General features: G+C 46.0%; 1 protein-coding gene across 3 annotated transcripts in view; it reads right to left on the reverse strand.

Annotated features, from left to right (window-relative positions):
* The window catches only part of CEP112 (centrosomal protein 112), a 2313552-nt gene that overhangs the window by 1373786 nt on the left and 923850 nt on the right, over positions 1-15916 (reverse strand). For all 3 annotated transcript variants that reach the window (XM_078654309.1, XM_078654310.1, XM_078654308.1), the window contains one exon: positions 10380-10459. In XM_078654309.1, the coding sequence (XP_078510435.1) occupies positions 10380-10459 (80 nt within the window). The remainder of the gene's footprint in view (positions 1-10379; positions 10460-15916) is intronic.

Consider the following 15916-nt stretch of genomic DNA (forward strand, 5'->3'; position numbering starts at 1 on the left):
TCCGGCAGGAAGGGTTGGCCAATTAACAGAACACCCCGCATGCACCCTATGAAGGAAGATTTGTAGCACAATCAAGACATCCTCTCCATGAAACACCCTACATTGGAGGACTTTTCATACCAAATGATATATGGAGAATGCTTATTAGAAAGAATTACAGCAAAGCATTAGATGCAAAATGAGCCCAACCTCCAAGTGAATGGACACTGACTCCTGAAGCAACCCTGTAGATGGGACGACAATGCAAATTTTTAGGGGATTGAGGCAAAACAGATTGCACTCATCTTTTTGTGGGGAAATTTATCCAACAACTTACTATGTGCTCGGGACCAGAGACTCAGTACCCCTAAGCCTCCTGAGATAAACAATATCTCTCGATATCAAAACAGCACAATAGTCCTGCACACTTACTTTAGGTTCATGTGTGTAATGCACAACAATTTCAAAAGGAAAACCTTATTTGAGCTTAAGCATTCATTTAATGTGCATTAATCACATGTTCAGACAAAAAGGAATTTAGCAGGATTATTCTCAATTTCTTTATTGGTGACTTCTTTCTTCACAAAGAGTAATACCATAGCCAATGTGTTTCGTCCTCACTGACTTCTTCGGGGCAAAAAGGTGTATGCAATCTCCTATCCTGGTTAAATTTGCACAGATTTATTCACGATTTTATCTGTGATGAAGAGTAATTTTGAAGACGAACCTTGGATGCCATGCTACTACACCGGCTGAGATACTGTTTGGAAAATTAGAAATAGGGTGACACAGATGTCAATGTTACCACCAGATCTACGGTCCTAAATATAAGGCGGCTCGCTTTATCATCAAAACTGCTTGACCAAATTGTCTTCAAAATTACTCTAAAGGGCAATCTACATGACACAGATGTAGAACGTTTGAGGGGAACACCACTGGCATGGCAATCCATGACTTATTGATTGTCCCTTGAGAAATGGCGAACCTGAGAGGGATTTAGTCCTCAATGTGGCAATAAGGCGGAACTGACTGCTTGCAAACGTGGTCCATGTGCCTTCTAGGATATTCTTAAGTGAATGCTGACAAAGAAATTGTTGCAAAAATCTGTTCAGACTCATTTTGAAGCTCACAGGAGAGACTGTAAGTGAGCCCTCTTGCGGCAGCATGGAGCTCACAAAATCAGAACTGGTGGATACCCTACAGACTTTCAGAGCGCAACCAAGAAAAGAGATCAACTAAGACCTTACAGGGGAGCTCACTGATCTGCAGTTTCACCTAATTCAAATAATCTCTACACTACACTCTGAAGTTTGACTCAATGGGCTCCAGAGTTGTAGAGTAAGAAAGTAAGATCCAACATCTGGAACAAGTAATCACAACCTCAGAGAGCAGATGCTCACTCTTTACAGACAGGCTGATCTGACGTCCCTGAAACTTGAACACTTAAAACATTAAACACGTAAAGAAAACATGAGAATTTGGTGACTGTAGGATGGGAAAGAGGGCTGTAGTTTAATGCAGTTTGACTCTTGTTTTCTTGCCCGTTTCAGATTCATGCCTCCCCGTATCCTCCTGCGTTACTTCTCACCGGGGCTCCTAATGTCTCTTTCTTTCCCTCGCCAACCTGCTTCTTCCGGATTAACATGCTTGTGTGCCCTAAATTGAACAGCACATTTTGTATGGGGTAGGATTAAGTAGCTCATGGTGGATCTCCTCCCTGTAGGGTGGGTGCACCAGTGATTAGTGTCTGACTGCAGATGTGGACACTACTGTGCAGCGAGGCAGCTGCAGGATCCTTCTTGAGTAGGGACGAGGTTTACCGCCTCCCGTTGTGCATGCTTCCATGCCTGCGGCGACAGCTGCAGATCTTGAGTGGGGAGAGTCTCGCAGAACATTTGAACAAGCATTTGCAATGCACTAGGTCTCACATTACTAAAAGTTTGAGCTATTGGCATTGCTAATAATAATGCAACACCAATAGCTCAAACTTTCAGTAATTCGAAAGCTATTGCATTGCAAATGTTTTTTTTCTATTTATTTATTTGTTAAGCAATTGTGGCACTTGCGCTTACTGTTTATAAAATAAATTGAAAAACAAAACATTTGCAATGTAATTGCATTACTGACAGTTTGAGCTATTGGTGTTGCATTATTATTATCAACGCCAATAACTCAAACTTGCAGTAATGCGAGATCTATTGCATTGCACATACTTGTTCAGGACGAGTCATCGGCGTCTGTGGCCTAAAGGCAGCAATTTAGGACTGTCACAGAGAAACTCAGATGAGAAAAAAATCTGCTACCGCTGGTGATATCCATTGTAAACTGGTTTTTAATACTTTAATAAATACTTCCTAATGGTCAGGCTTAAAGAAGCAGCACAGATTTGGGGCCTACAATTGGAGATCTCTCAGGGATCTGACGGTGCATCTGACGGTGCCGGAGGGGCAGTGGACAGATGTAACCCCCAGCTCTAAAAAAGGATGGTAGGCGAAGTTCCAGGCTGCAGCTCACAAAAGGGCCACGACAACTCAAAAGAGACTGAAGGCACACTGTGATACAGCTCCCCTTGCTGAGGGGTTGGGCCTCTGAATTATATATGATGGAACTCTCTTTCAGGAGGGTCAGATGCCTCCATACTAAAAACCAGCCCCATCCATGATAGACATTGATCCCAATTCACCTGAACCTATTGACGTAATTCTCTGCTGAATGCTGCAATGTCCCTTCTGCTGAACCCTATTTATATGCAGAGAAAGGGTGATTTGTGGGGTCCCCCAAGGTAACTGTCACATCATGGAATCTTTGTGGTGTTTTAAAGCAAGTTTAAACTGTGATTCGTGTTGATGTTATCATGTATGTATTGTATTACACTGTGCATGACTTTTATGATTTTATTTCTAAAACCGAATAAAGTATATTGATGATGATGATGATTACCCGTCACAGGAGGGAAGGGTCACACCCAAGGGGTGTTATATGTGGCCTACAGAAGGCCAGTGGGGTGTCCTTTGGGGGGAACCCAGACCACTGTTTCAATTTGTTTATCTTTTTTACCTAGTTTTTTTGTATATTTACAATGTTCAAACCTACCAGGGTTAGGATTTTACGGCTAGAGACCAATGTTTTTAGGTCTCGCCTATTATATCCCGCAGGGATAAATAGGCGAGATTATAGTAAGCGGAAAAGAAAAGTCTACCTAGCCTGCGGATCGCGTACACTTCATGTGGGCTATGCGCGTGCACAGAGCCAGCTACATCACACACCAACATCTGCCTGTGCCTCAGCATCAGACTTCAAAGGCTGCCGCTCCCCGCCCCCCTCGTGCACATCGCACACCACCATTTGTCTGAGCCTTGGCATCAGACTTCAAAGGAATGCGCTCCCCCGCCAAAGCAATTCCGAGAGCTTGTTTTTTTTGCATCCATTTCGCGGGGAAGCCGTGTTTTGTTCTGCGTTCTCTGCACCTTTCTTGGGTTTTTTTTCTGGACGAAAGTGAAAGTTTACCTTGCTTGTTTACAGTAGCCTTGCTCCTCAAATGCTGTTGCTGTGTTGCCATCTTTCTAGGGACACTCAGCTTGAAAACACTCGACTTGCTAGCTGCAATGCTACATCCGCTATGCTTTGCCTCTAGGCACGTTGATCCCTCGCAGACTGTGTTGACTCTGCCCCTCCTGATTCTGAAACTGACCTTTGCAGTCACCACGCAGTCTCTTCTCTCTGTCTTATGATGTCCTCCTCACCCACACACCCTCTCAGCCTCACACACCCTCACTCACCCTCACCCCCCTCACCCTCACTCCCCTCACACCCCCTCACCCTCACACCCCCTCACCCTGACACCCCCTCACCCTCACATACCCTCTCACCCTCACCCACCCTCACACCCCCTCACCCATCCTCACACTCCCTCACTCACCCTCACACATCATCACCCTCACTCACCCTCACCCCGTCACACCCCCACACCCCCTCACCCTCTCACCCTCACATACCTTACCCTCACACACCCTCACTCTCACACCCCATCACCCTCACACACCCTCATCCTCACCCACCCTCACCCTCACAAACCATTACCCTCACACACCCGCACCCACCCTCTCACCCCCTCTCACCCTCACACACCCTCTCACCCTCACACCCTCTCAACCTCACACTCTCACACCCTCTCAACCTCACACCCCCCTCACCCTCCCTCACCCTCACACCCCCTCACCCTCACACCCTCACCCCTCACCCTCACAACCCCACACCCTCACCCTCTCCCCCTCACACCCTCACATCCCCACACCCTCGCACCCCTCACCCTCACACACACCCTCACTCTCACTCCCCCTCACCTCACACCCACTCACCCTCACACCCCCTTACCCTCACACCCCCTTACCCTCACACCCCCTTACCCTCACACCCCCTAACCCTCACACCCCCTAACCCTCACACCCCCTCACACCCCCTCACCCTCACACACCCTCACTCACCCTCACACACCCTCACTCACCCTCACACACCCTCACACACCCTCACCCTCACACACCCTCACCCTCTCACCCTCACAGCCCCTCACCCTCACTCACACATTGTCATCCTCACACCCCCTCACCCTCACACCCTCTCACCCTCCCTCAAGCTCACACACCCTCACCCACCCTCATCCTCCCTCACACCCCCTCACCCTCAATCACCCTCACACACACATCCTCACCAGCATAGCATAACAAAACATAGCATAACAAAACAAAGCATAGAATAGGATAGCAAAACAAAACATAACATAGCATAGAAAAAACACAAAGCATAGCATAACAAAACACAACAAAACATAGCATAGCTTAACAAAACATAGCATAACAAAACAAAGCATAACATAACAAAGCATAGCAAAACAAAACATAGCATAGTAGAATAAAACATAGGATAGCATAACAAAACACAACAAAACATAGCAGAACATAGCATAACATAACAAAACATAGCATAACATTACATAAAACAAAGCATAGCATAACAAAACATAGCAAAACAAAACATAGCATAACAAAACACAACAAAACATAGCATACATAACAAAACATAGCATTGCAAAGTATAGCAAAACATAGCATAGCATAACAAAACACAACAAAACATAGCATAGCATAACATAGCATAGCATAACAAAACATAGCATAGCATAACAAAACAAAGCTTAGCATAACAAAACATAGCATAACAAAGCATAGCAAAGGATAACAAAACATAGCATAACAAAACATAGCATAACAAAACATAGCATAGCAAAACATAGCATAGCAAAACAGCATAGCAAAACAAAGCATAGCACAGCAAAACACAGCATAGGAAAGCATAACAAAGCATAGCATAGCAAAACATAGCATAACAAAACATAGCACAGCTTAACAAAACACAACAAAACATAGCATAGCAAAACAAAACATATAATATCATAGAAAACATAGCATACCAAACACAACAAAACATAGCATAGCATAACAAAACATAGCATAATAAAACACAACAAAACATAGCATAGCATAACAAAGCATAGCATAGCAAAACATAGCATAGCATAACAAAACATAGCATAACAAAACACAGCATAGCATAACAAAACATAGGATAGGATAGCAAAACAAAACATAGCACAGCATACAGCATCACTCCGCACCACCACAGCATCACTCAGGGGCACCACAACATCACTATGTGCTACCACAGTATCACTGAACGCCACAGCATCACTCGTTCGCCATCACAACATCACTCAGCGCCACCACAGCATCAATCTGTGCAACCATTCAACAACACCTGGTTCAAATATGTTCTCTCAATGTTTCAAGCTTTATTACAAATGTAACAAAAAGATGTTAATATTTCACTTCTGTTCTTGAATTTTCGTCACAATAAAATACACTGAACTTAATCTTCACAAAAGTTATTTACAAAACTTGAAGCTATTGCCATTATAAATTACAATAACTTTTATTTAAGTATTAATTATTGAAAAAATAAATAAAAGGCATTGTTATTTGTAATATCATTACATGTAAGTCACGTAAATACAACACATATTGCATTACAAATGCTATAGGTGTCACATTTGCGAAGGTTATAACTATTGGCATTGTAAATGACAAAGCTATTAATTTCGCTATTTTCAAAAACAAAACGTAAATAAAAAATTGGGTCAATTACAATAGCTCAAACTTTCCTAATGCGAGACCTATTGCATTGCAAATGCTTGTTCTACTAGGATTCACAATAATATTGCCCTTTTTAGGTCGAGACTAGCGTAGGCTGCGCGCATGCGCAGTCTCGCTTCGAGACTTCATGTCTCAGAGTAGCGAGGGTAAACCCCACCCCTCTTCTCCATTGGCTGGCCTCCTAAACGGCGACCAGCCATTGGAGAAGAGGTCTCAGTGACGACATTATTTCCATCTAAGCCCCGTCCTTTTCGGATTGGGGGGGGTGTTTTTTTTGTTTCTTTCTACCTAGTGACGTGCTCATTCAAAAACACGCACCCTCATGCTGAAAAGGACGGGGCTTAGATAGAAAAGGCACGGCGAGCGCTTGTTTTCAGTTTTATATAGCGATGTCAATCTTTCGGCCAGCAGAGCTGTCCTTGCTCAGGCCTGCAATAGCCAATGAGAGCTAACTACATGCCTAGTCGAACCAATCAGAAAGGCGCCTCCAAAATGGAACAAGTGAAGGCAACAAACGAGATTGGCGTGCAAAACTGGTTTTACTTGTATCCTCTTGGGAGGATAAACCCCGCCCCTCTTCTCCATTGGCTGGCGGCCAGCCATTGGAGAAGAGCCAATGAGAAGAGCCAATGAGAGCTAAATGCATGCCTAGTCGAACCAATCAGAAAGGCGCCTTTGGAACAAGTGAAGGCAAAAAACGAGAGTGGCGTGCAAAACTGGTTTTACTTGTATCGTCTTGGGAGAAAGTCATTTTAGGTCAGGCAGCATAGATAACACATTTTATGATCTACGCCCGAGCCTCCATTTCCATCTCTATATGGATTTATATATGTATTGCTTTGTCTGGCATTAACTTGGCTGTTTCGATAGTTCTTGATTTCCTGCCTTTCGTTTTCACAAGCAGTTTCAAAGCAAATACGTAAGCGGCTGTTTCAAATGAAATCTGTTAGTCATGTATGCATGCCATTTCAAGAACATATACACGATAAGGATATACGCTTTTATTACTCCTATTTCTCGTCAATGTCTTAACTCTCCCATGGCGGTGATGCCATCACGCTGCGCCTATTAGTAGAGGTCACGGGATTGGCTAGTTGAAACGCTGCGTGTTTCGCTCTTTCCTCTTCGCATCTTCTCATCCATTAAAAGCAGGCATGGAGGCGCTGGCTCTGCTACTCTTCGAGATCGAGGCGGTTAAGTTTGGGAGCTTCACGCTGAAGAGTGGCCTCCTCACCCCAGCCTACTTTGACCTGCGCGGTATCGTCTCTCATCCGACCTTATGAACCAGATGTGCGATCATATGTCTGGATACTTAACGCAGAGTATTTGTGCACTGTCTTTCTTGGAGCGTTTTGGCAGAGACCAGAATAAATAAGTGGAGACTGAGAACCCTTGTACGGTCAAGGTGGGGGTTGGATGATAAGCGACTGAATGCATACCCTTTAAATGGCACAACTCTTCATTTGAGGACAATTTCAACAAGCCCTGCTTTTTATAATTTTTTATTTTTTTTTAACTAAAGCCATGTAAGGCTTGTTAGGCATTCAATTTAAAAACATAAACTCCAAGTTTCAGCGTGCAATGGCGTTCTATTAAAAGCCGTGACAGACTGGAGAACTGCAGTGCTATTTTCTTTTTCACCCACTGTTCTAAATGGCCAAATTTCACTCTTTTTACAGCAGGTCGCGCATGTGCTGCCTCTTGGGGTACCAGATTTTTAAAACCCGAACCAGTGACTTTCGTAGTCTTTGAAGTAGGACTAAATGAATGGTGGTACTGGTATTGATGCGAGAAGCTGAAGGGCTACAATACAGCGCTCCCTACCAAAGAAGGGCCAGGCTGCAAAAGACCAGTATATCATAGGTTGTGCACTTTGTTTTGCCTCCCACCCCTTTTTAAAGAAACATTGACTAGCCTAGATGCTGTGATAAGGACCAGTCTGTCCTTGACCGAGCATTAGATAGGCAGCGTGGCTCAACGCAAAGCTTATTCCCACAAAGGAGGTAGCTCTCAAACCACATAGAGTAGAGAGTCACTGTGTAAAAAATACAGCGGTGTCCTTAATTAATTTCCTTTTGAATCGGATTCATCTAATTTCAACAAAAGCGATCGCCTTCCATTTGATCCAAAAGTACCAGTCCAAAATGTGTTAACCCCCTTGTATTCTGACAAGTTCATTCTACATAAGACCATTGGATTTTATTTGAGTCTTGAATAGCACTTGCTAGATCCGAGGGTGTCTGCGCTTTTCAGGTTATGTGAATACATAAATACGTTTATTAGAAGTACAAAAGGAATTCTTAATGTAAAAGTCACAAACATTATAGCACTCAATGGTTATAGAGTCAAATGAAAAACACAGTATATATGGAAGAGAAAGGCATTAGGGAAAAAAGGTGTATATGAAAGTCACATTGAGGCAATTGAGCAGTATTGAAACTGTCTAAAAGGTGTTAATCAACAAGGATAATTAGGAACAGTTTGTGTGCCTGTTGAAGTAGCTGATGAGTAGTAGATATTGGAGTTAACCTTCGAAAGAGATGTTACAGCGGAGATCTTTAGGTAGCGAGTTCCAGCTCTTCGGAGCATTACCTGAGAAGGAACGAGATTGAGACCTTTTCTTGAAGTTTAGAGGAAGGAGAAGAGTATCTGGCTTCTCAGTGTTCGGGCTCTTCCAGCTGTTCAGATTCTGCTTTCTAACAAATGGGGGGAGGTGGGGATGGTGCGGGGGGGGGGGAGATTGTGTGAAGCACTTTGTGGGCGACGCAGGCTGTCTTGAAAAAGTATCTGCCTTCAATGGGAAGCCATTTGAGACTACTGAGGGCAAGAGACATGTGGTCAATTTTGTTTGTACCTGTGAGGTGTCTGGCAGCTGCTCTAAGAGCAGCTTTAATGCGTTCCTGGTGACATTTAGATGTTACATTAAGAAGAGAATTGCCTTAGTCAAGTTTTGAGATGACAAGTGATTGCACAACCGTCTTAATATCATCTGGGGGGATAAACTACTTTACTTTCTTGAGGTGTCTGGCGTGCAAAGCGCTCCTTTGGCAGAGTTGTTGATGTGCTACACCATGTTCTCTTTAATTTGTCCCCTCCTCCCCCAGTTCCCTTTCCTTCATTTCCCCCCTTCTCTCTCGCTCACTCATTTGCGAAAGATTAAGCTATTGACATTGTAAATCACAATGCCATTTATTTATCTGTTTTCAAAACCAACACATACATAAAAATGTTCTCATTTACAATGCCAATAGCTCGAACTTTTGCAAAGGCGAGACCGTTGCATTGTAAATGCTTGGTTTTTAAAGTGCATTGGCCTGGAGAGTATGCTGTGTGACATTCCTACCAAACAAGTCTCGATTCAACAGGAATTCTTGGCAATCATTCGCCAGGTCCCCTTATCCTTAAGGTCCTCACTTTTAATGCAACAGAAGAAAACTTCCCAAAAAAGAGGTCGGGAGTCTGGAATTATGTTCTAGATAACGGAATTGACATTGCAGCTGTTCGGGAAACCAATATAAAGAGGTCTGAAGAGATGCAATTTAGAAATAAAAGATTCCCTCATGCTTTCTACTCTTCCTGCAGCTCGAGACATTATGGGGGGATGCCTTATTTTTGCACAGGTCATTTTCATTTGTAGTGAAAGATACTAAAAGAGATCGGGAAGAGAAGACACCGATTGTGGGGAACTCCTTATTGAGTTGCATCAAAACAAACTCTGAACACAGCTACAATTTGCTTGAATGTCGTTGAAGGCCCTGGGGACTAATGTTACAAATTCAACATTGAAAATGTGTTTCTTTACGGTACTTTGTGTGGTAGTTATATCCAGAGCGACGCAGAATATGAGAAAAAAGCCAAGACTGCAAACACCTCGTCACTGAAGGCTAATTTCTGTTAAATGAGGATGGACATTCTTTACTAACTTCCACCCCCTAAAGCAAATGCTGAAAAAACAGGTTTCAATTCGACCTTCAATGACCACGTACAAAATGACATTTATGGATATTAGTTTTCATGCAATCCTATCTATCTCCAAACATATTTTTAAATGCGTCATGAGCAAATGAACTCGGGTTAAGGGCATTGTACGGTGGGAATGTGAACAAAGCACCGCCTCTGGACACAATTCTAAAGATGTCAGTGTTATCAAACGCCGAAAAATAATCACATTGTGTTTCCCAAGCTTTCACTTACTTCAGCGCCTCCTCCAGCTTGTGGGCTTTCTTCTGTGCACTTCCCTTTTCTTGCTCAAGTTCGCTCTGAATGGCATGAACCTGTCATGGGAATGACATGTCATATTTAAGCAGCTGCGGTGGATGAATGGGAGACTGATTGGTCTTTCATTCCATTCATCAACGTGGTAATTAAAGACACGCGGTACAGTTGTACAGTAAGCGGACACAATGTGAAAAGGACTGTAGTAAAGCTCACAGCACATGGGGAACAAATACAGAGGCAGATGGAAACACCTGGGAGTCTGGGAAAACAGTGATTTAGCAGAGCAGCAGGCTAGTCAACAATAGTGTATTACCATTTAGGAATCAATTCAAAACAATATCACTTATCTTCAGTTAATCATGTGTACTACTATTTCATATGTTTTGTACATTTTTTGGCACCCTGACCAATCCATTCAATATATGCATGGATTACAATTTTAACAAAATATCTGAACATTTGGATATTTGTGGAAGTAGACGAAACATCCTATGAGAGCAGGTTTTATCCCTGAAAAGGTAGAAGGGGGACAATTCTTGCAGCTTTGTGATGGGTTAGTCAGGCTGGCCGCCTCTGTTGTCCTCTTTTATCAGAGGAAGTATCTGCAGCGTAGAAGTGGATGATGGGAAGGATTTTTCTTTTTAATAGCTTTCTTTATTGTTTTTCAAGCACAAGGAGGTACAACATTGCACACAAAGTAAGAATTAAATTGATTACTTGCCTCTGGCAGGCTCGAGTACAGTTCGCAGATCTCTGGGCATGCCAAGCTATACATACAGCAGCAATAATATGCATATTCGCGTGCGAATTGCAGTTGCCAAATACGGAAAGGGATGTTGGCTATTCGTTAAGGCAGTTAAATGGTGCCAAGCAGCATAGACCAGCCCGTCTTCTTGCTGACTATAAAATAACAAAGGTAGAAACTACCTAGGTTCGGTTGCTGCCGAGTCCAGAAGTTCTAGCATCAACTGTGTTGAGGGTTGGCCTCCACACACAAACAGAGGAGAGGGTGAGAAAAAAAACCAGAAAGGGGATGGGAGGGTGACACAGGGGATGGCAAAAATGTTAAGCACCCAGGTAGCCTACCAGCACGCTCTCACAAGAGCATACCTACGATTACATCTCCTTAAAGTGGGTAGTCAATGAAGAGAACAAGCTTTGGCAAAGCCAACAGATCTCGCCTATGCAAGAGCGTCACTGGCTTTGCCAATGTCTTTTAGCCGTGTCATAGAGCAAAGCAGGTGCTGTACAGAATGGGTAAAATTATTTTTAAAAAGCTATGTATTCCAGCCAGCACTGGTTGCGTCATAGCACTTTTTTTTTTCTTATGGAGCATGAAGGTTGACAACACGGACAGTGGAAGGGAAGGTGGGAAGGAAAAAGCAACACTGACAATGAGAGGGAGGATGGGAGGGAAAGGTCAATGCAACAAAAAAAGTATTGTGCTCATCAAAGCTCTTTTTTAGGTTTCGACCTGGCGATCTGCGCAAGCAGTTCGCGCAGGTGAAATCTTTTGTTTACCATATTGGCTATCGGAACGTCCCCCACCTCCCATTAGCTAGCTCCATAAATGGAGGCTAGCCATTGGGAGCCGGATCTGTCCGTCAAGGCCGGACCAGATTCGGGGGCGTTCCCGCGATTTTTTCCCTCTCCGCCTCTGCGATGTCGTCATCGCGGCGGTGGGCGGAGTTCCGTTTTTTTTCCTTCTGTGTTTGTTTTGGTCATTCCATGGGAGGAAGCCCAGGTGAGTGCTTGTTTTTTAGTGGTGGAGCACGTGAATTCAGTGTACGTTGGTTAAAAATACATGATGAAGACACAGGCCACGATCTGGCTGTTCATCAAGTGCATGGGCGCTAAAAGTAGTTTTTGCCCCTTTATTTGTAGTGAGGACTCCGCAGTGGTTTGTCTGATGTGAAATTGCTCGGCTGATCCCCTTTGTTGCAGCATGCATAACTTTTCATTCTTTCAGTTCGACTTTACAGTCCGTTTTAATAATGTCCTTAAAACTGCGGGTGTCCAGTACCCAAACGGCCTAAATAGACTCGTACGGGCTAAGCATCTCGTGCCCCTCGTGAGACACTTGTAAAACTGCTCATAAGATTTGCATCAGGGAGTTTTTTCATGGTTTGGCATTTTTCATAATGCATTACAGTTGAATTTATATAGCGCTTCATATCCTAACCGCACTGCAAAGCGCTGAAGAGCATCAGAGGCCATAAAGTACGTGCTGCAAAGGTGATTAACAACAAATGGGTAGGGAGTGCAGAGTGGATAGGGAGTGCAGGGTGGATAGGGAGTGGAGAGTGCATAGGGAGTGGAGAGTGCATAGGGAGTGGAGAGTGCATAGGGAGTGGAGAGTGCGTAGGGAGTGGAGAGTGCATAGGGAGTGGAGAGTGCATAGGGAGTGGAGAGTGCATAGAGAGTGCATAGGGAGTGGAGAGTGCATAGAGAGTGCATGGAGAGTGCAGAGTGGAGAGTGCATAGAGAGTGCATAGGGAGTGCAGAGTGCATGGAGAGTGCAGAGTGGAGAGTGCGTGGAGAGTGGAGAGTGCATAGGGAGTGCAGAGTGCATAGGGAGTGCAGAGTGCATAGGGAGTGGAGAGTGCATAGGGAGTGCAAAGTGCATAGGGAGTGGAGAGTGCAGAGTGCATAGGGCGTGCAGAGTGCATAGGGAGTGCAGAGTGGGGAGTGCAGAGTGCATAGGGAGTGCAGAGTGGAGAGTGCATAGAGAGTGGAGAGTGCATAGGGAGTGCAGAGTGGAGAGTGCATAGGGAGTGGAGAGTGGAGAGTGCATAGGGGGTGGAGAGTGCAGAGTGCATAGGGAGTGCATAGGGAGTGCAGAGTGCATAGGGAGTGAAGAGTGCATAGGGAGTGAAGAGTGCATAGAGAGTGAAGAGTGCATAGAGAGTGAAGAGTGCATAGGGAGTGAAGAGTGCATAGGGAGTGGAGAGTGAAGAGTGCATAGGGAGTGCAGAGTGCATAGGGAGTGGAGTGGAGAGTGGAGAGTGCATAGGGAGTGGAGAGTGCATAGGGAGTGGAGAGTGCATAGGGAGTGGAGAGTGCATAGGGAGTGGAGAGTGCATAGGGAGTGGAGAGTGGAGAGTGCATAGGGAGTGGAGAGTGGAGAGTGCATAGGGAGTGGAGAGTGCATAGGGAGTGGAGAGTGCATAGGGAGTGGAGAGTGCATAGGGAGTGGGGAGTGGAGAGTGGAGAGTGCATAGGGAGTGGAGAGTGCATAGGGAGTGGAGAGTGTATATGGAGTGTAGAGTGGAGAGTGCATAGGGAGTGGAGAGTGCATAGGGAGTGGAGAGTGCATAGGGAGTGGAGAGTGCATAGGGAGTGGAGAGTGCATAGGGAGTGGAGAGTGCATAGGGAGTGCAGAGTGCATAGGGAGTGCAGAGTGGAGAGTGCATAGGGAGTGGAGAGTGCATAGGGAGTGCAGAGTGGAGAGTGCATAGGGAGTGGAGAGTGCAGAGTGCATAGGGAGTGGAGAGTGCAGAGTGCATAGGGAGTGGAGAGTGCAGAGTGCATAGGGAGTGGAGAGTGCATAGGGAGTGGAGAGAGTGGAGAGTGCATAGGGAGTGGAGAGTGCATAGGGAGTGGAGAGTGCATAGGGAGTGGAGAGTGCATAGGGAGTGGAGAGTGGAGAGTGCATAGGGAGTGGAGAGTGCATAGGGAGTGGAGAGTGGAGAGTGCATAGGGAGTGGAGAGTGCATAGGGAGTGGAGAGTGGAGAGTGCATAGGGAGTGGAGAGTGCATAGGGAGTGGAGAGTGCATAGGGAGTGGAGAGTGCATAGGGAGTAGAGAGTGCATAGGGAGTAGAGAGTGCATAGGGAGTAGAGAGTGCATAGGGAGTGGAGAGTGCATAGGGAGTGGAGAGTGCATAGGGAGTGGAGAGTGCATAGGGAGTGCAGAGTGCATAGGGAGTGCAGAGTGGAGAGTGCATAGGGAGTGGAGAGTGCATAGGGAGTGGAGAGTGCATAGGGAGTGGAGAGTGCATAGGGAGTGGAGAGTGCATAGGGAGTGGAGAGTGCATAGGGAGTGCAGAGTGGAGAGTGCATAGGGAGTGGAGAGTGCATAGGGAGTGGAGAGTGCATAGGGAGTGGAGAGTGCATAGGGAGTGGAGAGTGCATAGGGAGTGGAGAGTGCATAGGGAGTGCAGAGTGCATAGGGAGTGCAGAGTGGAGAGTGCATAGGGAGTGGAGAGTGCATAGGGAGTGGAGAGTGCATAGGGAGTGGAGAGTGCATAGGGAGTGGAGAGTGCATAGGGAGTGCAGAGTGCATAGGGAGTGCAGAGTGGAGAGTGCATAGGGAGTGCAGAGTGGAGAGTGCATAGGGAGTGGAGAGTGCATAGGGAGTGCAGAGTGGAGAGTGCATAGGGAGTGGAGAGTGCAGAGTGCATAGGGAGTGGAGAGTGCAGAGTGCATAGGGAGTGGAGAGTGCAGAGTGCATAGGGAGTGGAGAGTGCATAGGGAGTGGAGAGTGCATAGGGAGTGGAGAGTGGAGAGTGCATAGGGAGTGGAGAGTGCATAGGGAGTGGAGAGTGCAGAGTGCATAGGGAGTGGAGAGTGCAGAGTGCATAGGGAGTGGAGAGTGGAGAGTGCATAGGGAGTGGAGAGTGCATAGGGAGTGGAGAGTGCATAGGGAGTGAAGAGTGCATAGGGAGTGGAGAGGGCATAGGGAGTGGAGAGTGGATAGGGAGTGGAGAGTGGATAGGGAGTGGAGAGTGCATAGGGAGTGGAGAGTGCATAGGGAGTGGAGAGTGCATAGGGAGTGGAGAGTGCATAGGGAGTGGAGAGTGCATAGGGAGTGGAGAGTGCATAGGGAGTGGAGAGTGCATAGGGAGTGCAGAGTGCATAGGGAGTGCAGAGTGGAGAGTGCATAGGGAGTGCAGAGTGGAGAGTGCATAGGGAATGGAGAGTGCATAGGGAGTGCAGAGTGGAGAGTGCATAGGGAGTGGAGAGTGCAGAGTGCATAGGGAGTGGAGAGTGCAGAGTGCATAGGGAGTGGAGAGTGCAGAGTGCATAGGGAGTGGAGAGTGCATAGGGAGTGGAGAGTGCATAGGGAGTGGAGAGTGCATAGGGAGTGGAGAGTGCATAGGGAGTGGAGAGTGCATAGGGAGTGCAGAGTGCATAGGGAGTGCAGAGTGCATAGGGAGTGCAGAGTGGAGAGTGCATAGGGAGTGGAGAGTGCATAGGGAGTGGAGAGTGCATAGGGAGTGCAGAGTGGAGAGTGCATAGGGAGTGCAGAGTGGAGAGTGCATAGGGAGTGGAGAGTGCAGAGTGCATAGGGAGTGGAGAGTGCAGAGTGCATAGGGAGTGGAGAGTGGAGAGTGCATAGGGAGTGGAGAGTGCATAGGGAGTGGAGAGTGCATAGGGAGTGAAGAGTGCATAGGGAGTGGAGAGGGCATAGGGAGTGGAGAGTGGATAGGGAGTGGATAGGGAGTGGAGAGTGCATAGGGAGTGGAGAGTGCATAGGGAGTGGAGAGTGCATAGGGAGTGGAGAGTGCATAG

This window comes from Lissotriton helveticus, chromosome 7 (assembly GCF_964261635.1).
Source record: "Lissotriton helveticus chromosome 7, aLisHel1.1, whole genome shotgun sequence".
Lineage (NCBI taxonomy): Eukaryota > Metazoa > Chordata > Amphibia > Caudata > Salamandridae > Lissotriton > Lissotriton helveticus.